The following is a 21,687-nucleotide window of genomic DNA, read 5'->3' as shown; positions in this document are numbered from 1 at the left end:
TGGGCGTGTCTGCCCCGCCGGTTCCTGGATTTGCGAAAGCATCTGAGACCTCGTAATACTCCAAACAGAGGCAAGTCTTCTCCCTATCTTTTCCTTTGCCCTTTTCCCTTCATGGTGTGTGTGTGCGTGTGTGTCTCCTCCGCGATCTGTTCTCCACAGTGCTTCTACACTGTTGTTTGGCGAGAGAGGAGGAGAAAAGGCTGGTTTTGTTCGAAAGGTAATCTGCCCCACGCTGTCATACGAGAAACCACGCATGATTGCGCATCAAAACCACACACACCCGCACTGGAACGGCGTGGGCGAAAGCGCACTCGGACGCAGGGATAACGCTTGTGCACAGGCCACCCCACCTCTCCGCTGCTCATGCCCCCCCCCCCCCCCCCCCATGCTCTTTCTCTTGGTGCCTCCGCTTTCGCACAAGCTAGTTTGTGTGTGTGTGTGTGTGAAGGACGCCGCTGGGCTTTCGCTTTCGCTTGGTTCGCGCTCTTCGCCCTCTTCTGGCGCCTGACGGACTCCCCGCGTTTTCTCCTCTCTCTCTCTCTCGTGATGGATACTTTCGCTTCTTGTGGCACCCCTATTTCGTTTTCGTTTTTTCTTTTTCTGTACTTGCTTCTTTCTCGCTCCGGTGCACGCGTCTTTTCTCGTTTTCTCTTTCTATTCGCTCTTGTGGGGCCACTTCATGACTGGGGGCAGGGGCGTCATACTATGCCACTGTGTGTATGTGTGTGTGTGTGTGTGTGTGTGCTGTGCCACTGTGTGCTTCGCCTTCTGTTTTCTTACGCTGCCCCTTTAATGATGAACCGAACCAGATTTTTTGTCGTTTTTGTTTTTTTCGCACACATGGTGCATGTGTGTGCGTGTTTTGGTGTTGCGCCTCATCGTTTTTTGTGCTCCGTTCTATCCTCATTTCCTTCGGCTTGAGGCGAAAACCGCAACGAAAGGGAGCGCACCTGTCAAGAACAGAATACATGTGTAAGTGTAGGTGTGTGTGTGTGTGTGTGTCTGTATGCTCGTAGGTGTTTGACCTCAAGGGTTTTGTACGCATGCGTAAATATAGAGATATATGAACCCCCCACTTTCTCCTCTCTCTGTCCCATGATGTGTTTCGTTGTTTCCGTGGTTACACGGTGCGTTCACATCTCCATGACATGCTTGTACAAGCACATGTGCGCGAGACGCCATGACCTTCTCGGTGAAAACAGTCGACGAATGCAGAGACCTAACATAGAAACGAACACACGAAACAGAGCAGCGACATCGATGCGAGGGGGTGGGTGTGCGGTGGCAACTAACAAGAGGAGCGCTCGCCAGTGAGCAAGTGTGCTCATGCGTGTGGCCACACAGAGGTGCACAGGAAGACGCGGTCTTTTCGCTTGGAAGCGGCGTCTTTTCACGTGTCAGCACCTCTCGAGTTTCGAGAGGCGACTCGTGACGACACAAAACGCGGAAGAGCGAAAGTGGAGTGGCTTATTCACCACACGGAACGCATCCATACAGCTGCTAATGGGCTTGTACGTATGCGCGCATGCTCACGGTGACGCAGCACACCGTTGCATGCATATATATATATATATATGTACTGTTACCGTTGTCACTGCTCCGATATTTCGTACCTCATCTACCCCCCTCTCCCCACTTCTCACTGTCTCTTTGCACGCACATGTGCATCAACGCCGACCACAACTATCGACATCAATCTCTGATTTCTTGTAGGATGAGCCTCCGCCCGTGCCGTTCTCGCACCCCCTCCCTTCAAGTCCTTGTGTGTATGTGTGTCTCTCTCTCTGTGGTATCGAGGCTTTGTTGTGCCCCGTGTTTTCTCTCACTCGCATAGCTTAAGTTTTCTGTTTTTCGTTTGGCGACGCAGCAGCTGAGACCTCATACAAGTTTCCTCCGTGAATCTTCACTGCCTCCCGCGCAGAGCCAAGTTGCCCTTCATCACCCCGAACTCCATCCGCTAAGAGCATCGCCACTGACTTCGTCTGCTCATCGTTCTCAAAACCCCCTTTTCTGTACAGCTTCAGCAAGGAGTATTTGTGCATCCAGCGCCGTGCGCACTCGTACTCGTTTTCTGGCCTTTACCGCTACACGCGATTTTCTGTCGTTGTCTCTTACAACTATGGTGTCCCTTGTCGTCTTTGTGTAGGAACACATCTTCTGTTTAGCTCGATACCGGACTTTGTTTTGGTTAAACACACGCGCACACACAACTACCTTCGACTGCTGTGCGCGTTGTCGTTGCCGTCGCTGCCTGTGCCAGAGCCCCAGCGCTCTTCTCACTTGCTCTTTGATTTTTCTGTTTTTGTTGTTTTTATGTTTACCTAGCATAGCGTAGTCTAGTGAAGCACCCCTTCCCGCTCCTCCCTCGCGTTCCTTTGCCGCCAAAGACGAGAGCACGCGCATGCGTACGCACATGCATAGCATTCTCTCCTCACCTCCGTGTAGAACCGCCGTAGTGGAAGCGCCACGTCCTCTTCCGTGGCGCCGCAGTGACATCTCACCAAAGGACTTAATTTACTCGGATATTTAGAACCCCCCTCTCACACTCTCTTTCTCAACAGCGATGCTTCGTCGTGCGTACACCCCTTCGGTGTGCACAGCCGGCATACTCGGCTCCGTCGTCGGCGCCCCTGCGGCGTCCTCTTCATGCCTTGTTGCTGCGCACATCGCGACGGGCCGTACGGGGCTGGTGATGCACACCCCAAAGGCGGACATTCAGATGGGCCGCTTCAACTTTATGGACCAATACAACGAGTTCCGCAACCGTTCTGGTCGTGTGCCGGACTACTACGTAGAAAAGTACCGCAAGACGTACTGGCGCGTGGACGAGTACATTCGCCGCTCCGAGAACTACATCCAGTCACAGGGCTTCTTCTACCTACCCACGCTGGAGTTTCCGTGGTACAAGGGCTGCATGCCGCTTATGTCGTCATACCAGATTCGCGTGCACTACGGCCGCCACCACCGCACCTACGTAGAGAAGCTCAACCAACTCATCGAGGGCACGCCGCTGTACGGGATGCAGCTCGACGCATTGATTGTAAAAAGCGCCCACGACTCTCAGCTGAAGGGCGTCTACAACAACGCTGCGCAGCACTACAATCACTCCTTCTTCTGGAAGTGTATCCAGCCGTACGGCAGCAACATTCCGCCAGACCTGTCCGCGGCGGTGTCTGCTCAGTACGGCTCCGTCGAGAAGTTCGAGCAGCAGTTTATCACTGCAGCGCAGAACCTCTTTGGCAGCGGCTGGGTCTACTGGGTGTACGACAAGAAGGCCGGCGCCTTCGATATCGTCTCCTACGGCGACGCCGGCTGCCCGCTGACAAACTACGAGTACACACCGCTACTGTGCGTCGATGTGTGGGAGCATGCGTATTACATCGACTACGAGAACAAGCGCCCAGAGTACCTTTCCAAGTACTTTGATGTAGTGGACTGGCACTGGGCTGAGCGCCACTGGAAGCGCGCTACTGACCAGGAGTATCACGAGATGAAGTTCTGGTAGGCGACCCCATGGGTCGGAGGGGAGAGGGGGCTGGCTTGCGGCGGGGACGAGCTCGCGCTTCTTTGCCAGCAACTCGCCCCCCCCCCCCTTCTCTCTCCGCCCCTCCCCAGCGGTGCATTTCATTCTCGCCTTTCCACCGTCCTCTTCATCTTGGCGCGTGCACTGTGTGCGCGTGTACGTCTGCGGCCTTCGATGATGCGCGGGTTTTGTCTCCACAACTGTGTGCGCGTTTCTCGGTGCTTGGTGCTGCAAGTATCCAAGTCGGATCCTTTACCTTTTTTTTTGCGTTTCCTTTTCTGTTGTGCTCTCGTGCGTGCGCTGTGCATAGGTGCTTGTGTGCGCCGCCGTGCGTGCGGTGCCCGCTGCCTCCGGCGGCGTTTTGTGTGCCGCTCCACAGCTGCCCGTCTGCACGTCGGTGTCTCTGTCGGCGCCTCTCTTTTTGTGTTCGTATATGTGTTTGCTTCGTCGCTTCCCCCCTTTTTATCGCTGAATGCATCATCGCAGCCGCCACGAAGCTCAAGAGGCCCATGGAAGAAGAAAAGAGATGAAGGCGCAGACGGACTTGTATGTCAGTTGCTGCAGCCGACAGGTGGTCATGGCGACATACGCCACAAGGGAATCAAAGATGTGCGTGTTCTTGCACTCAAGGCAGGAGCGCATGTGCTGCTGAGTAGGGGATGCAAAGGATGCTGTTTCGCAGCACCCCCCTCCCCTTCCTCCTCCAACACACACACACACGCACACACACACACACACACCTGTACTGAAACTGCTTATCTTCTCCCCTTTATCTCGCCTTTTCTAGCCTTCTTTGACGCACTTGAGCTCGTGCGTGTGTGCCCACATCCGCGTGCCCGCCACCTCAGCACTCCAAAGGAGGCATTCGCCATCTGCCTTTCCTCCTTGTGCTCTTCCCTAAAGTCATCCCAGCTCTCCGTGACCACCCCTCACACGCTTTCTGCTCGTGAATGCGCTGTAGTTGTGCTGTCGTACTTGTGTGGCAGCATTGAACGCTTACTCTTGCAAGAGGGGGAGGCCTGGGCCTGCAGTACAAGGACACATCGCAGTAGCTGCGCTTGTCTAAGCACGCAATTTCGTAGTAGCAACAAGAGCCAGAGACGTTGCGTGCGTGGCGGTACACCTGGTACAGATTTACACATAGGGCTACGCAGGCGCTTGAGCCAAACGGAGTAGACGAGGCCTCTCTTTTCACAGGCGCACGCCGGCCTTCGTTTTCGTAGTAGTGTCGTCGTGGTTGTGGGCAGTAAAGTGCGAGCGAGAGCGCGAGAGACCGCGCGTGCGCAGAGAGAGGACGACGCAGGATTGCACGCTTCTCCACACACGTGGCACCTTACCAACGGCCGTCGTAACCTCCTCCCTTCTGTTGCGTCCCGCCCGCGCCCTCCCTTTCCCCCACCCGCATCTTCCGCCCTCGTTTCCTAGTAGCAGGAAAAAGAAAAACGAGACGCGTCTTCGCCGCCGCCGCCGCTGCCGTCTCCCCGCTTCATTTTACTTTTTAGTTTTTTCTGTAGGTATTTCGTCTTGTGCGGGCGCTCCAACAGCACCGCTGGGCGCTCCTCCTCTCTTGCTCCCAGCCACACTGCATCCATTTTTCTTTTTCGACCCCTTTTGTTTCGTCGTCCTCCAGCAGTGCAGCACGATATACTTTGCGCGCATCAGATGTGTGCATGGGACGCCAACAAGCAGCGCCACCAGATCTAGGATATACCTCTGCTAGAGGCTTCGATTAGCCAAGCTTAGACACACCGACACAGCCGTGAAGAAGAACAAGGGGAACATGATGCGCCGTAGCTCGCTGCTGCTCAGTGGCGGCATGGTGGAGTACCACGAGTGGCACCTCCACGAGCCACTACTGCAGAACTACGAGGGGTGGCGTATTCTCGACAACCCGAAGTACGAGCAGAAGTCCGACGCGTACATTTACGACTTCATGGGTAGCGTCCGACACCTCGACCCCATCATCGACGACCCGCGGCTGACGCACAAGCAGCGCGTTTGCCGCCTGTACCGGTGGTCATTGAAGGAGATTCAGATGTGGATGATCCAGCTCAATGCTCACAAGTTCAACCTCGCCCACAAGGTGATCCGGCGGCGTTTTGAGAAGTATCGGTACGTGACCGATCCGGCCACGTGCGACATGATGGTGCGCCAGACGCAGAAATACCTGCGCGACAACGCGAACTTTCACTACATGCGCCGCAACAACTCCTCGCCGTGGAGCACGTACACGCTGGCGAACCCGATGTTCCACCCGGACAACTCTCTCGTGTACGACCACTGGACGCACCCGGAGGTCATGTGGTACGACGATGCGAAGCTGCACCGATGGACGGCGCATCACCCCTTGTACGCCGGCCCTGGCGAGGCCTCCGAGCGCTTCGGTGACATGGACGTAGCGCCGCACCTGCGTGGACTTGTGTGGGCCATGTTCATGATTTTGTTTGCGTGGTGCTTCTACCAGCTGCTAGGCGGGCCAGGGATGCGGGATGACAAGCACTTCGAGGAGTGGATGCAGCAGTTCGACGAGAACCTTGCCGGCGCCCTTTACGCCGAGGAGCGCAACTCGCGTTCGCGTAACAGCGTGCTCCGGGGCGACTGGGATAGGATCATGGGCGTTTCGTCGACGCTGGACGGCTTCTACCGGAACAATATGTCTGTCGTGGACAAGGCCAACTACCCGGCGTAGTAGCCTGCACTGTCGCGCACTAAGAAAACAAAAACAAAGGCGCGCATGGGGAAGGGGGAGCCTGCGTGCTTGCGCGTGGGCGTGTGTGGGCCTGGCCGAGTCTCTTCTTCCCGTTGCGCTGTGCGCTCTTCTTGTGCGTCTCCGTTTCTCTTGCTTCTTTTCTTTGGCTGCAGTAGTCTTGTCGACCCCTGTACAGTTCAAGCAGTATTGCGTTATCAAGCAAGATACCACCATAGTGATGAAGGGGAGCACATGGCGCTTGCGGGCGGGCAGCAGCGACACCGCAGTGCGGCGTCAGCGTCTGCGCGTGGAAGTGCGGGTGTGCCTATGATCGAGAGGTACTAGCGCTCTTGTTCTTCTTGCTGCGGTGACGATGTCGGCGCGTGTCTTGGTGTACCTCTCCGTGGACGCCTCAGGGGGTTCTCTGGCTAGGCAACAGCAGACAGTGGTCAACGATGGCAGGCAGATCACACGCACACGACAAATAGCTGGTCAGCACTCGCAGCTGAAGTGCTGCGTGCTGCTGAGCAGGTGCTATGAGTGGCCTCGTTCGACTTGCCCGTCTCTCAGTTGCGCCTGCAGCTGCCTTGATGGTGCTACAAGCTCGTTGATAATCCCTCTCTCTTCTTGTCCCCCCTCTCTTTTTCATCCTTCGTTCTGCACCTCACCTGGATGGTTGTCGGTGTGCGTTCGCTCGCCGTGCTCGACTCGCTCTACACAAAACCGCTCTTTTTCTTTTCATTTCGGTGCTTCTACTCACGGGGCACTCGTTGACGAACAATGCCTCTCTCTTCGGTCTGATACACCAACGCACACACACACATACACACACATACACACATACGCAAGCCCAACAACAAAGCAGCAGAGCTTTCTCGGGGGCCCTGGCGCACTCACCCACACACAACCTGTCTTTCCTCTCTCTCTCTGCGTTTCTCTCTCTCTCTCTCTGCTGCCTCTTCTGCGTGCATGTCAGCCTGACGGACGCACTCAGTCTCTACAAGTCTTTTCACGCGTCGTGGCACATCGTCATCCAGAGATATACAAACCTCACCCTCTCCCTCCCCCCACCCCCGCACCTTCACCTTCAACACCCGGCCCCATCCACGTATCACTTTCGACGTGCTGATCATCATCATCATTTTTTTTTTTTGCGTTTTCTTCTAGAGAAAGTGCGCGTGCGCGCCCAATCGTTTCTTCTTATTTGATTTGCTCGTTACGGTTCTCTTCTGTGCTCGACCCTCCCGTAGACGCACAAGTCAGCGCCGGCGAACGCCTCGCTGTTGGACAGCACCGACGGTGCACGGCCGCATTCTGCTTTGCTGCCCATATATATATATATGTGTGTGTGTGCGTGTGCCTTAGTGGTGGTGGTTCTGCTCTCGACTGCGCTTTGCATGCTGTGCACCCACATCCCTCTCTCATCTCAGCAGTTCTCACACCTCCTCTCTCTTCTAAGCACTTCGTATCTCTTCTTTTAATATAGATTGGGCTGTGTTTCGGGTTGTCTCCTCGGCGGGTGGACACGAGTTTGGCGATAGCCGAAGGGCTTGTTTGGTTCTTGCTCTTTCCGCAGACCCTTCACTCACATCCTTGTCGTTGCATCTCCACTTGTCTTCATCTCTCTCTCTCTTTCTGTTTTGTTCCTAAAGCCACAGCACGCTTGTCATCCGGCCCCAGCTCTCCCACACATATCTGGTGAATCTCCCCCGCTCGTGTTCGATTGCTTTTCCTTCTCGTTCCCGTTGTTCATTCACAGGTGCGCTGGTGCAAGAACGGTTGCTGCACAACCAGCGACGTCCGTCTCCGTACAAGTTGGTTGCATCAGACACGCACCCGGGAGCCGAATATGAGCCACTACACGGTTAGCAGCAGTGAGAGCGGCTCCTTCTGCACAAACACGGCGCCGCATTCGCACATGCGTGCCGACACGGAGCACTCCGAGTCGGCTGTCGTGAGCTTCAGCAAGCGCACTCACAGGCACGCATCCGCTGTGGCGGCTGCGGACGGCGGCTTCGATGAAGAGGCTGCCGACTCTGCCTACAGCGAGAGCACGCCGAAGAAGCCGCTGCAGGCCGCCACGACAGCTACCGCGACGATGGCGCAGGAGTCGCCATCCATGACCATCCGCCGCATGCCGGTCGACTACTCCAAGCGAATGGAGGACCAGAAGGCGCGCAGCAGTGCGCTGGAGCGGTACAAGATGCTCTTCCGCGGAAATCGGCAGGTGGAAAGCAAGCAGTCATCGCCGAACTCTGTGGATGCCAAGGAGGTGGGCGAGTTCTCGAAGCGGCGCGATGATGAGCAGTCGGAAGCGTTCGCTTCACCTGCCGGCTGCTCTGCCATGGACGAGACCGTCATCAGCGACGACTCGGAGACAGAGGAGAAGCCGGCGCTACCCGTGTCGAAGTCGCTCCGAAGCGCTGGTGAGCGTGTTTCTTCCTCGAGCTCGCAGCGGATGCCGCAGCGTACGAGGTCCTCGTCGTCCCCGGTGCTTGTTTCGGTATCCGTGAGCCGGCCTATCGCCCGTCCTGCAGAGGTGACGGCAGGCAATCCCGATGGCGGTCTCACTGGCGACTCGCCGGCGCCAGCGGTGCTGCAGCTGAACTTGTCCAAGACGCATGGTCCGCCATCGCAGCCGGCAGCCGCCTGCGCCACCGGCGACGATGGGAACGGTGGTGTGTCCTACGTGGCACCGGAACTGACGCAGCCGTATTGCAAGCCGAGCCAGCGGCGGCGTGACACGCTGCGACCTGGGTTTGAGCCCGTGACGGCACACGATTGCACGTCTCTGCACCGCACCTTGTCGGCTTCCTTTACCCAGGCAGGCGTGTCACCGTCCCCTTCGTCATCGCAGCTTCAGCCACGCTCACACTCCCACAGGGACAGCAGCACCAAGGCGCGTCTTGCATCAACTTCGGCTGCCGCTGCTCTACCGAGCCCTCGGTCGACTAGTTGCCGAAAGAAAGATGCGGTTAAGGCGACGCCGGCGATGGCCGCAACGACAAGCGTGTCTCCGCAGCAGGATACGAGTGAGACGGCCGCCGAGGAGGCAGGGGCGACCGCAGCCACGGACCTCGCCTCCACTTCCCCAGCTTCGCGCGGTGTGGCGATGCAACTCTTCCATGATGACGAGAAGGGCGACCTGTTGCGGCAGACGGACGCCGAGGAAGACGGGGTTGAGGGCCTCGGAGCGTCTGATGTCAACGGGACACGCAAGCAGGAGCAGGAGGTCATTCTGCTCTCCAGCAGCAACAAGGCCTTCTGGCTTCGCCCCTCGACCGCCATGTACGAGATGACGGCCAGCATCGCCGCGAAGCGCAAAGACCGTCACGAAGGCGAGGAGGAGGTGCGTAGAAGTCCGAACCGGCGTCATCAGAACCAGTCGCGCTCGTGCGCCGCTACCGCGAGCACCGCCAGCAGCTGCGGGACCCCCCGCGGTCGCCTCTCCACAAGCGCGGAGGCGAAGCCCCGCTTCACCACCCATATGACTGCCGCGGACCGGGAACGATGTGAGGAGGTTCCCGCTGCTGTCGCCTCCGCCCCTGCGCAGACGTACGGCTCTATCTACAGCGCCCGCCAGGCCGCCGCCCAGAAGAGTGCCCTTTCCCGCCCCATACAGCGAATGTCGACAGACGCTTCCACGGTGAATCGGGCTTGTGACTCACCGCATCGCGCCTCGCAACACCAACCACAGCGGCGCGCCGCGCTGCGGGCCTGCAGTCTGCGCAGCCCACTGGAACGTCGTTCCAGCACTCTCTCGCATTTGAGTAGTGACCCACCGATGACAGCCTCGTCGGAGGAGCGCCACCGTTCTGTCAACTCCGGGCGTGTCTCCATCCGTCAGCAAGACTCTTTCTCCAAACACTGCGCTCGTGTGGCGGCGCGCAACAGCCGGCCTGAGGAGTCCGCCGGCGCCGCTGCGGAGCCGGCGAAGCGGTCAAGGACGAAGACAGTGGCCGCGTCAGCGTGCGAGACGCCGGCGAAGGGTGAGGCCGCGGTGCCTTCGAAGCCTGTGGCCCACAAGAAGCTGCAGTTCGAGCCGGAGACCGAGTCCGAGCCGCGCACGAACGTTCCCAAGGCCACTGATCGCGTTCTCACCTCACCAGTGGAGCCAATGCCGGCGCCGCCGTCGCCAGAGACCACGCTGCATGGCCTTCACCGGTCCGGCGAGGGCTCCCCGTCCAAGTCTCGCCGTCGGGAGCACGACCTCACTGCCTCCCCGGCACGTCCAGACGACCACACCGACGCGGAGTCGGGCCTTGATGCGCAGGACGCCGCGATGGAGCGCGAAAAGGAGGAGGCACGCGTGCAGCAGGTGAGGACAGCGCTGGAGAGCTTCCGGAAAGCGCGCCAGACGTGCACGGACGATCCCAAAGCCTCCCATGTCAAGGCCACTTCCACGAACGAAGTGGTGGCAGCCATGCTGCAGGGCATTGTGCAGCAGACGCGTCAGACGCTGCCCTGCTATCTGTGCGCAGATCAGCAGAACGCTTCCGCCTATCACGTGCACGTGGATCTGTGCCGTCCTAAGACGGAGGCCCTGTTGTGTGAGTACTACACCGCCATGGACGACGTAAAGGGCATTCCCGCAGCGCTGCAGGAGCGCATCCAGCACGGAGCCGCCCAGGAGGTTCCCTCCTCCGCCTCCTCCGAGACAGAGCGCGACGCCTTCGCGAAAAAGTGCTATCAATGCGTCAAGGCCATGCTCGTAGCGTGCCGCAAGTGCGGCGTGCAAGTCCGCGTGCATGACGTCAGAGAGCACGAGATGCTTTGCGGCCGTGCATGCTATCGCAACAGTCGCGCGGCTGAGCGTGTCCGTGCCACGGTGGAGCGCATCGAACACGGCTCGCAAGAGTAATACATAGCTGCAAAATCCAGAAAAATACAAGACGCACATCTTCCCCGTCCCCTCTCTCAGCCGGCCACCCGCCTTTGAGAGCCTCAACTGCTACCAGCGCTGTAGCAACCGTGAGAGAGTCGGTGCCAGGTGCTTAGGGTCTCACGTGTCGAATGCTCCTCGAGAGCAACTGCCGCGAACACCGCCCACCGCCATCCTTGCTGTCCTCGTTTATTCATCATTTTTTACTATTAATTTTCTGAATAGTGCTCCCACGCGCCCATTTTATATTATTATTATTATTTTGTTTGATTCGTCTTCTCGGTGCTGGCTCCATCACCAAAGTCTTGCGGACTCGTCCGTGTCTCCTTGCTGTCTCGTAAAGTTTGAATGTGAGTGCTCTTGACCTCTCCGCCGTTGCGCCACCACTTACTCCTCTTCGTCATGCCGGTTTCACTTGCTTTCATTTGTTTCTCTGTATCTGTCGACGTACCCCTGAGCATATATATATATATATATATAAGCATGCATGCATACACGTGTGCGTGGCTGCATACGTGTAGGCGGAGGCCTACCGATATCTATCATGAGAGGCAGAGGTGTCTCCGCCCACGCCTTTAGACATAAGCACCTCGGCTACATGAAGAGAAGAAAGTCAAGCACAAGTAGATGCTTAGCAGCCGTACGATGCGCTGCGTAGCGGCTTGACCGTGACCGATCGGCACCGCAGAAAAAGGCTGCGCCGCCTCGAAGTCCCCTCTTCCGTGCATGTGCTTACGCGTATGTGTATGTTTCGTGTGTGTGTGTGTCTCAGTTTCTTAGATACTTGTACCACCAGCAAGAAAGTAAAGCCAAGCTACAGAACAACAGCGAAAACGACTGAAGAGCAAGCACCAAAGCGCAGTCTTCTGTGTGCGCTGCAACCGCCCTCAGTCGCAGCCGCATCTGCACCGAGACAGGCAGCCGATGCTGCTGAAGGTGGGGGAGAGCGTGAGAAGAAGAGGAGGGGTGCGCGCTCTCCTCTGCTGCCACTCATCGTCCCTCCCCTCATCCTCCCTCTAATTGTTGCCCGCCTTCGCAAAAGCGGAGGTTGGAAAACGAATGGGAAATACGGGCGCTCTTGGCATGGCCTGCTGCCGCCATCGGATCCTTCGCGGGAGGTCTAGGTCGGCGTTGTCTGTCACAATGATCTGTCTGCGGCTCGAAACACGCAACAAGGGCGAACTTCCTGTGATGGTGCCGCCGGCAGGCCACTGCATCGTTGTGGCGTACCAATTCCTTTCTGCACCGTCTCCGCTTGTCGATTCTCTTGTGCCTGCGTGCATATGCGGGGTCACGCATTGCGTCTGCCCTCTCACGTGATTTTGTGCACGCGGAGCATCCACCCACGCACCCCCTGACACGTCATAGCTCTTCACCCTTCACAACGTATATGGGTACCTCTCCTATTCGGCATCAGAGTTCTGAAAGATAAAGCGTAACACGGCGTCATGAGCACGACAGCTGCGAACGCGTAGAAGGTGACGGTGGTGCTGGTGGTGGTGCTCATTTTTGTGTTGGGGTGGGGTTGGGGAACACCCCCTCACTTCCCGTGCGCACACACACACACACACACACACACACACACACACACACACACACACACACACACACACACACACACACACACACACGCGCGCACGCAAGCACAAAATAGGCGCTGCCTGCTGTCTTCTCACTGCGCTTCGTTTCTCCCCTCGCTGCTGTTTTTGTGCACTGTGCGCTCCTTCACACTACCGAGGGCGATCTGTTGTCTCGCTCTCCCTCGCCTCGTTACCGCCCTCTCTGACGGCTGTGTAGGTGCTTGCGCTTGTTTTAGTGCTTCTAGCTGTCTCTGACATCGTCTCACTCTCTCTCGCGCCACAATTGGTGGCAGGCACTCTACACGACAACGGCGCACATGCCGACGAATCCGTCAGCCTTTGCGTGTTTAGCCTTGCGCAAGTGCCTCGACGACGCAACTTTGCCCTTCACGCCCTTGTCGTTCTTCCCTCTCCCCCTGAGTCTGTCTTTGCCTTGTGCTCGCCCTTGCGTTATCGATGCGCCTCCTCCATTGGCGCTGGAGGCGCCCTTGCTCAGCGTTGCCTTCTCTCTCACCTCTGCCAGCTCCTTTTTGTGCGTTGCTCGCCGGCGGTGCACGGGGGATGGCGTGGAGTCTGTAGAATCGCACCCGCACGCTCATGCGCAGGCTGCATTAGCCTTTTGCCGTAGCCACGCCTCTTGCCTGCTCACTTAGTGCTCTCCTTTAGCTCCTCTTCTGGACTCTTGCGTTTAGTTGCTCTTCCCTCCTTTCCAAACTCTAGTGACGTGTGGGTGGGTGGGTGGGGTGGGGTGAGGCGCGGGAGATACCTGAGTGCGTGGCATCTCAGGGTCCAGTGCGCCTCACTCCCTCTATGTTGGGAAGCTAAGCCGCCGCTCTATCCCTGCCACATGCCGAACCCCACTTCCGGCGATACCAGAGTCACGTACCCGCAGTGTAAGGAACTGGGTGCGATGCACTCCTACGGATGTCAGGGGCCAGGTTCTGTAGAGCGTCTCTCCAGGGCGACCAGCGACCGCAAGCACGCTTGCGCCATCCGTATAATGAGGAGAGGGTCCGCCTAACTGGAAGGTATCCCACCCCCGGCCCTCGCACTGCCTGCTGGTGTGCGGGGAGCCTGCGCCGCCCCGAGAGGCGTGTCAGGTAGCCAGTTGCACGATGGGAGCGGCTGTGCGGCGACCTGCGGAGCGGTGTGGGTGGGTGGGCGGCGTTTGAGGCAGAGACCGTTCTCAGATGACCGAGCCGGCGCATCGCTGCAACGCTGGTGTCTAGCGCTGCTGCGCACGATGCGATGGGGGCCTGTGACAGGGCCGGGGCGTGGGTGAGGGGGAGGGTTGCGTGGCATCGGGCTTGACGTTGTGTGCCAGAGAGAAAGCGGACACACGTTGGGGAGACCGGCCCCCAAACAAAACAAACACAAAAAAAACCTTTCCCGGCACATCGCTTCCCTTTTTTTCTCCTGTTTTCTTCTCCTGCCCCACTGGCCCCTTCCCTTCTCGAAGTGCTCACGCCATTTCTGCATTGCGCCCATTCCCCTCTCATCACACCCGCTCCTCCGCCCAGCCCTTCTATTCCGGTTGATTCTCAAACGCTTCGCTTTAGCTTCTCAGATAGGATTCACCATGGTCATGGCAGGCAAGGAGGACGCTGCTGCTGCCTACTGCGCAAACCTTGCGGCGGCGTACGAACGTCTGGCGCACGTGTTGGCGGTTCCTCTTATCGATCAGGAGCTGTACTCTTGCCTGTTTCTGCATCCCCTCCTCCACGAGCACTGTGCAGAAGCGAGGGGCTTCTCTGTCAACGTTGCCGCAGCAAGTGCGGCGACTTTCTCGCCGAATGCTTTAGCCGTGGATCACAGCGGTGATGCACTCGTCGCACTTGGCGGCACGGAACTCGTAGTGGCGGCGTTGCGTGCTCATGAGCAGCAGACACTGCTGGTGATGCATGCCATCGCGTTGCGGGAGAGTGTGATGACACGCATCTGGGCGTGCTGCCGCGCCTACAACGACGGCCAGGCCAGCTTAGAAGAGGCGCAGTACACCGTGCTGTGCTTGCTGGAGGAGCACCAAGTTGTGACCATGCTAGTGGTAGAGTCGGTGGTGGAGTGGCGCCAGGCGCTGAGCCGGCCATACCCATTTCTGCTCAAAAACGGCGACAATTACCTGATAAACATCGTGCATGAATGTGCCGCACTGGGGGCCACCGCGGTGGTGCGGTCGCTCTCGCACGTGCACCTCGGGCGCGATCCTATGTGCGCCAGCGTCGATCTTCGTCGCTTGCTGCATCGGCTGGAGATCAAGCATCGCACCCGCCTCGTGAACTCTGGTGCCATGTGGAAGCTTGGGTTGCACCCTCTCCGGGCCATCGCCTCTAGCCGGCTGCCCACTGGCAGCGCGGCTGGCAACGCGTGTGGCAGCTGCGTCGGTGCGGCGCCACCGTCAACTTGCACAGCCCCTAAAGCGCACGGCAGCGCACCTGAGACGCAGTCCTACGCGGGCACTTCACTGGACTTTCTCACCGAGGTGATGCGGCTCGCCGAAGGCTTGAACAAGACAGGTGGCAGACATTGCGCACCGTCGCCTCTCCCATCCGCCTCTGCATCCACCTCCTCGATTGCTGCGGGTGTCTCTAGCAGCTCAGGCACTACCGCAGCGCTTCGCCGCCTTCCTCTTCCCTCGCCGCGCGGAGACGCGGCGGTGCAGCAAGAGAAGCAGCGCCGGCTGCTCACGGCGACCCAAGTGCTGGAAAAGGAGGCATCTGTGCAGCGCATGCTGGTCAAGGACCTCTACGATTTGGCGCACGGGCAGGAGCGCTTCGTGCCACTCTTGGGCGTGACGGGGCTGTTCATACCGCACGACTGCGGGACATCCGAGAAGGACATCCCGGCAGACAGCTGGCCTCTCGACAAGGCAGCGTGGCCGTCCCTCGCCACGATGGAGCGGCGCGTGGACCGGCTGAGCTGCATGTCGACGGCACGAGAGGCGCTGCAGGCAAAACACCTGCTTCCTGCTTGGGAGCGCCGCATGAGCAACGGCATGGCGGATTTAGCCACGTCAACCGGCACCCGCTCGTCGAGCCGTACCACCTCCCTCTCCTTTCCCGCCAAAGGTTCTCGGGCGCCCTTTCAGACGATGTCAACTCGGGCAGCTCCGCGCGGCTCCGTCATGACGACGACGACGCGCTCCTCTGGCTGTGCAGACTCGCTGGAGTCAAGCGACGACACTGACAGCGAGACCTTCAGGATGCAGCGCGAACACACGAGCCCACCGAGGGAGGATGCCCCGTCTCACGCCACATTCTCCTCCACCTTCCACTCAACGACCCCGGGGTTTCCCTCGTCGTCTGCGGTAGCTCGCGCTCCTACCGTGGCTGCTTCCCTAGCCAGACATGCGTCTTCGAGCTCTTCATCGCTATATTCGCCGAGAGCTACGCCTTCATCGTCGTCCTCACAAACGCCGTCACGCAAACCGTCGCTCAAGGAGCTGCGTCAGCAACTGCTGACGGAGCGCGGACTCGACTCCGGCTTTGCGAGTATGAATTGCTAGAGCTGCAGTCACGGGTCTTTGCCACTACCCTCCCCTGGAAAAGAAGGCGGGGGAGAAGTTGCTGCGGCATCGCACGTTGTGTGGATGTGAGAGGATGGCTAACAAAGCCCCCTCGCACATCCCGCGGAAAGGGTCGCGGCGGCAAGAGGGACGCAACGCTTGTCATGAAGTGCACCTCCTTCTTTTCCCTTCGAACAATGAACCTCACATGCCACTCGACCCCCTCCCCCCCGTGTCTCCCTCGCTCGACGCACATCAGAGGCAGAAGGAGAGAGAGGTGCCGCGTTGTTCAGTGAGGGACACGCGCGCACGGAGGCGGAGACCGGCGGGACACATGACGAGCACACGAACAAAAAGAGGCCTGTAGAGATGCAAGACCCACGAGGAGAAGGCAAGCTCACCCGCACGCTGCCACTTCCAATCTTCCCATGTTGCAAGGACCGTAATCGGAAAGATCACATCAGGTGCCGCGAGCGTGAGAATGGGACGGATGTGGTTAAAAAATGAATGCGTGCCATGCTCCACACCTCTGCCTTGCTCATGGCGTATGCTAAGGGGTGTCTTGCCGAGGCTCATCGTCTCGTATATGCGCGTGCATCGAGGATGCGGGGGTGTGGCCGCACTGGGCACTTTTTCTCCCCCCCCCCATACGCGACTTTTGGGCACCGGCACACACACTTTTTGGACTCACCCCATTTTTTTCCACCTCCGCCGCCTTCTTCTTATAGGACTCAGCGCTGCGGTGCACGACGGGACGTGCAACGCTGATTAGCATTCCAACGCTCCACAGCCCTCTCCCCGCTCCTCTCCTTCCACTACAGCTACCGGAAGGAAACACGCTCGAACCGACAAGCGAAAGGAATATCGACCACCCGGGCTGGTCGCCTCTTGCCACTGTCTGCATGCCGTGGCCTCTGCTCTGTGGGTGCGCGTCTAGTTGTTCTTGTGCCTTGACGCAGCCGGACCTTTTCTCTGGACACTGAAGCGGAAGGGAGAACGCGTCGGTGGACCACCTCGAATACGGAATCCTGCGCCCTTTCTTCTTGCGTGTCTGGTGAGCGGCGCGCAACCATCGCACCTCTGCGCAATCGTTTTCTTCTTGCCTCCGTTTCGTCTCTTTCAAGATGACCAACGACACAGAGCAAGAGCAGTCGCCGTCTGCTGAGCTGGCAGCGGCGGCACCGGAGCCGCAGCCAAGCCAGCCGCAGGAGTTTTATTCCCTGCGTGGTGAGTCGCACAACGCCGTGGACCAGGAAAAATACGGCCGCGCACGCACCCACATCGCCGGCCTGGGTCACGTTTCGGCCAAGGACGTGTTCAAACACTATCGTCGCTCCTGGCTCACGCCATTTTTCGGCTCCAACGAGCCCGAGCCGACCCTCCAGCAAGAGGGAACCCAACACCCATGCCAAATCTTTTCTCGCGAGGTGCACCAATGTTTGGAAGACCACCACAACAGCTTTGCCTTCTGCCAAACGCGCGTTGCGGCGTTTCAGCAGTGCCTGCGTGAGTTCTCCATATGAGCCTGTGGCGTGTGTGTGTGTGTGTGTGTCTGTGTGGTTGCGACTCTCATCACTGTTGTCGACTCTTGCCCTCTCTGTGTGCGTGTGCGTGCTTTCTCGACTAGGTGGCGCTACTCGCAGTCCATACCTCTCGTTTGCCTGCGTGTGCGGCCGAATCCGCAAGGAGTTGATGGGAGGGAAGGAGGGATGTGACGCGGCGCAACGCGGACGGTATATCGCTCGACCTTGTTTTGCCTCTTCTCTCTCGGCTGTGGTCGTACCCAGGAAGATCGCGGCGAGGCAGGCACGGGGTCCCATCCACGCTCATGCGTGTACGCCGACACGCCATCGCAGAGACAGCGACACACGCGGCAGAAGGCACGACTTTGTAGCTTGGGAGGCGACGAAGAGAGGGAAGGGGGACGGGTTTCACTTCTAGTACTAGCTTTAGTAGACGTATTCGGGAGGAGGTCTCTCCCTCTGTCGGCGAGCTTTCTCGTCCCTCTCCCCGCCGTACCCAAGCATATGTAGCATCGTAGTCGGGCACCTGCCCTTTCCACTTCTCTTTGTTTTCATGCTTTCTCCTTCCGTTTGTGTGCTGGTTCTGCGCATGACCGACGCTGAGTCGGTGCGTCTCGTCTTGCTCGTGTGTTTTTCCTTCTGTTTTCTGTGCCGCTGTGGTGTCTGCTCGATGTGGTGTGCCCGCATGCATGCGTGGTCTGCGTGTGCGCCTCTTGCTCCGCCTTTTGTCACTCTCACGAAGGCGAGGAGGAGGGAGGTTTGCCCGGAAAAGGTTCCGTAAAGGGAGGTGGTGGCGAAGGGAATAGGCGCGGGCTCTCTCCGTTCATCGCTGCGTTTCTCGCTGTTTCGAGCTCCCCTCTCTCTCTCTCTTTATCGCCCCTGACGTCACTTCCCCCGCTCGTCGTGCGTGCGTGTCGGACGCTTCTCGCGATGGAGTGCCGTTGTCGTGCTCGTCGTCTTTCTTTTCTCCCTTTCGTTCTTTTTCGTGGCGTTGTGTGTGTGGTGGTGACTGGACTTCTCTGCCGCGAAGCCAGTGATGAGCGCCCGAGCGTCAGCATCTTTCTGTCCGCGCGTGCGCATGTGACTGCCTGCCTGAGTGGGTGTCGAGCAAACCGCTGCTTTAGCAATAGGGGCAGCCGCGGGGAGGAGGAGGTGCGCACAGATAAGCGGTGGCTTCCGCAGCCGATACGGTCGGGGAAAAACCCTTCCTCGAGTGCCCCACTCAGCGTGGCGCAGATCGCTCACTTTTCCTCTCTGCTGGCTTCTTCGCCGTCAGCTTTCTCTCGCGTTTATGATCATCTTGATTCGGCTCTCTACTTTGTCGATGCTCTCTGTTGCTGCCCGTCCCCCCCCCCCCCCCCCTCCTCCAGGTACACACGCGCACACACCCACGTGCAGCACCATGAACCTGCTGCACGTGGTGCAGACGTCGTACGAGCCGGGCACGTACATCATGGACGGCTGTCTGTGCAACGGCAGCTCCTCCTTGGCGCTGTCCCTCTCCACCCAGGCCATCCGCCTCTACGACACGCAGGCGGCTACATTTCTGGGGGATATCAAGGAGCACACGCGGCCAATCCAAGACCTTGTGGCCACTCCTGCTCAGCCTAGCATGCTTTACTCTTGCCAACGCGACTGCGGGGTCATGATCACGGACCTGCGCCAGGCACGAGCCGTACACTTTTTGTGTGACATGTGCAGTAGCGGTGCGGTCTGCAGTAGCATTGGGGTCACGCCATCCGCGCCGCTTCTCGCCATCGCGGCGGACCGCGACATCCACCTGGTCGACACGCGGACCTGGTGCTCCGTCAAGTGCCTAGATCAGCTGCACGTAGATGAGGTCTCACGGCTACGCTTCCTCGACGACAAAATTCTCTGCTCCGCTGGTGAGGATCAGATGATCAACTTCCTTTCAGTGGAGGAGGGGGTGATAGACGATGATGTGCTTCTTCAGGCGGTGAACTGCGGCGAGGTGGTCACTAAGATGAACTGCTTCCCGGAGCTTGGCGTGACGGCGATGGTGGGAAGTTGCGAGAACGGCTATGTCTTCCCCCACGACCTGGAACAGCGGGAGACGCGTCATGGGCGGTCGAGCTTCGAGATGTACCTCGTCGACTGGTGCATGGTGTCCGGCCAGCTGCATCTCGTCTCCGGCGTGCGAGACGACAGCGGCGACGCCGGCCCACTGCAGGTGCTGAACTGGGCGACTGGGCAGACGCAGGTCCTGCCCAAGGTGCACAAGGAACTCGGTCGTGTCGCCATTGGCTTCGGCAACCGCCTCATCACCGGTGGTGAGGACGGCATGTTGGCGTACTGGAAGCACGGCGACTTGCTGCCGTCCGAGATCGCCACGTCCGTCGGGTACAGCGCACATCGCACGGGCTGCGGGAAGGTCTTTGCAAGCAGCCGAATGCACGAAGAGCAGGACAGCGGTGGCGGACGCGGTGGTGGTCGAGGTAGCGGCGGCCCTCACCGAGGTGGTCGCGGCCGGCCCTACTGAGGCGCAGTTCTGCAGCGTGACGCCCCTGCGTCCATCGAAGCGCTCCACACCCTGTGAACGCGGAGTTTCCCACAGGAACACAGTCGAGCTGCTTGTCGCGTGCCGTGCACCAACGCTTCGTCGATGACCCTGTCGCCCAGAACAGCACATCCCGAGTGTACACGAAGGCGTTCCTGGAGACATGTCCACACACCCGTGCTAGCACTCGCTCACGGCTCACAGTGACCGCGTAACGGGCCACCGAAAACAATCCCACCTCTCCCGAAAAAGAGCAAAGGAGGAGTGGTGGTGCGGAGGAGGCGGAGGCGTCCTTGTAAGTGTGTCTGCCCCCCTCCTCCCATCCTCCTCTGGCTGGTAATGCACTGCTGCGGACAGGAAACGTTTTCCTTTCGGCGTGCGTGCGTCTAACACACGCGAAGCGACCAAAGCGCACACAAGCAAACGAAAGAGGAAAAGAGATGAGGATGACACACACGCACACACACACACACACACAGGGGCAAGGCGTGTGACGTGACAGCAGCGCGTCCTTGTTGGTGTAGTCGTGCTTGTGCGCGGGTGGTTACCATACGCGTGGTGCACTCAACATCGAGGGAAGTGAGATCTTCATTTCTTTCTTCTCTTGCCTGTCGTGGACGCGGCCCGCTGCGTGGAAGTGTCTCGTGCCTTTTCCAACGATGTCCAGTACACTCCTCGTGTCTCCTGTAAGGCAAAAAGACGTCTCTCCGCACCTCACGTCTCTCTCTCTCTCTCGTGATTGAGCGCGGACCTCTACTGGCTCCATCTAGCCTGAAACTCTCGTGCGCGTGCGGTTGGTTGCACGTTCTATCGCTATGGCTTGCCCACTGCCACCCACGCGCGCGCCGTCAAGCGTAGCTCACAGATAGTGCGCCATCGCTCCTTTTCTTTTCAGCATTCTTCGCTGTTGTGCAGCGCATCTGCCGCTCAGTCCTCTGCGTGACCGCCGCGGGTCCTCATCGCTTCGTTAGTCGCTCCCTCTGCTGCTGTGTCTTCTCCTAGCTTCCTCCTCTGCAACTCCGCCGCGCTCGCGCTGACGCCCGCTCATTGCCTCTATGCTCTCTTCGTTAGACGCAGAGGCACACGTCGCCGCGGCGGCGACGTCCCCTGCAGCAAACCCCGCAAGCAGCGCACCCGGCACGGTTTGCCGAGTGCGACCCCCACTCTTGTCCATTGCACTCCCACCCATTGACGTCGACGCGGTGAGCCCGCTCATGACGGCGCCGTGGGCAGAAGCGCATGCTTCACTCCCGTCCTCGAGGGCGAGATCCACCCCTCTCGATGCCGATGGTACCTCCAGTGCAGGAGATGCAGCCCACAGGAGGTCGTCCCGGGAAAAAAAGCTGAGCGCCGACGCGCCGCCGACTGCCCGTCCCGCCACTTCGTCAGCTATAACGGCACTGCCACGTGTGCCGGTACTTCATCTTGCTATCCACATCGGCGAGGACGAAGTGACCCCTCTTCAAACCC

General features: G+C 58.9%; 6 protein-coding genes across 6 annotated transcripts; all 6 read left to right on the top strand.

The window, feature by feature from the left end:
* Positions 1-2,692: 2,692 nt before the first annotated feature.
* LMJF_32_2630 (putative superoxide dismutase) lies at positions 2,693-3,505 on the top strand (the record flags this gene model as incomplete). The annotated part of the gene is made up of 1 exon (XM_001685534.1): positions 2,693-3,505. One exon carries the CDS (start codon positions 2,693-2,695, stop codon positions 3,503-3,505), a length of 813 nt encoding a protein of 270 aa, XP_001685586.1.
* A 1,798-nt stretch (positions 3,506-5,303) lies between these two features.
* LMJF_32_2620 (conserved hypothetical protein) lies at positions 5,304-6,212 on the top strand (the record flags this gene model as incomplete). Its single annotated transcript, XM_001685533.1, has 1 exon — positions 5,304-6,212. One exon carries the CDS (start codon positions 5,304-5,306, stop codon positions 6,210-6,212), a length of 909 nt encoding a protein of 302 aa, XP_001685585.1.
* Positions 6,213-8,061: 1,849 nt separating this feature from the next.
* LMJF_32_2610 (conserved hypothetical protein) lies at positions 8,062-11,073 on the top strand (the record flags this gene model as incomplete). Its single annotated transcript, XM_001685532.1, has 1 exon — positions 8,062-11,073. One exon carries the CDS (start codon positions 8,062-8,064, stop codon positions 11,071-11,073), a length of 3,012 nt encoding a protein of 1,003 aa, XP_001685584.1.
* Positions 11,074-14,253: 3,180 nt separating this feature from the next.
* Positions 14,254-16,176, top strand: LMJF_32_2600 (conserved hypothetical protein; the record flags this gene model as incomplete). The annotated part of the gene is made up of 1 exon (XM_001685531.1): positions 14,254-16,176. One exon carries the CDS (start codon positions 14,254-14,256, stop codon positions 16,174-16,176), a length of 1,923 nt encoding a protein of 640 aa, XP_001685583.1.
* A 1,124-nt stretch (positions 16,177-17,300) lies between these two features.
* On the top strand, positions 17,301-17,699 carry LMJF_32_2590 (conserved hypothetical protein; the record flags this gene model as incomplete). The annotated part of the gene is made up of 1 exon (XM_001685530.1): positions 17,301-17,699. The coding sequence occupies one exon, from the start codon at positions 17,301-17,303 to the stop codon at positions 17,697-17,699; it is 399 nt and encodes a 132-aa protein (XP_001685582.1).
* Positions 17,700-19,023: 1,324 nt separating this feature from the next.
* Positions 19,024-20,199, top strand: LMJF_32_2580 (conserved hypothetical protein; the record flags this gene model as incomplete). Its single annotated transcript, XM_001685529.1, has 1 exon — positions 19,024-20,199. The coding sequence occupies one exon, from the start codon at positions 19,024-19,026 to the stop codon at positions 20,197-20,199; it is 1,176 nt and encodes a 391-aa protein (XP_001685581.1).
* Between the last annotated feature and the right edge of the window lie 1,488 nt (positions 20,200-21,687).

Source organism: Leishmania major, chromosome 32 (assembly GCF_000002725.2).
Source record: "Leishmania major strain Friedlin complete genome, chromosome 32".
Taxonomy (NCBI): domain Eukaryota; phylum Euglenozoa; class Kinetoplastea; order Trypanosomatida; family Trypanosomatidae; genus Leishmania; species Leishmania major.
This window is presented reverse-complemented; position numbering and strand designations above follow the sequence as displayed.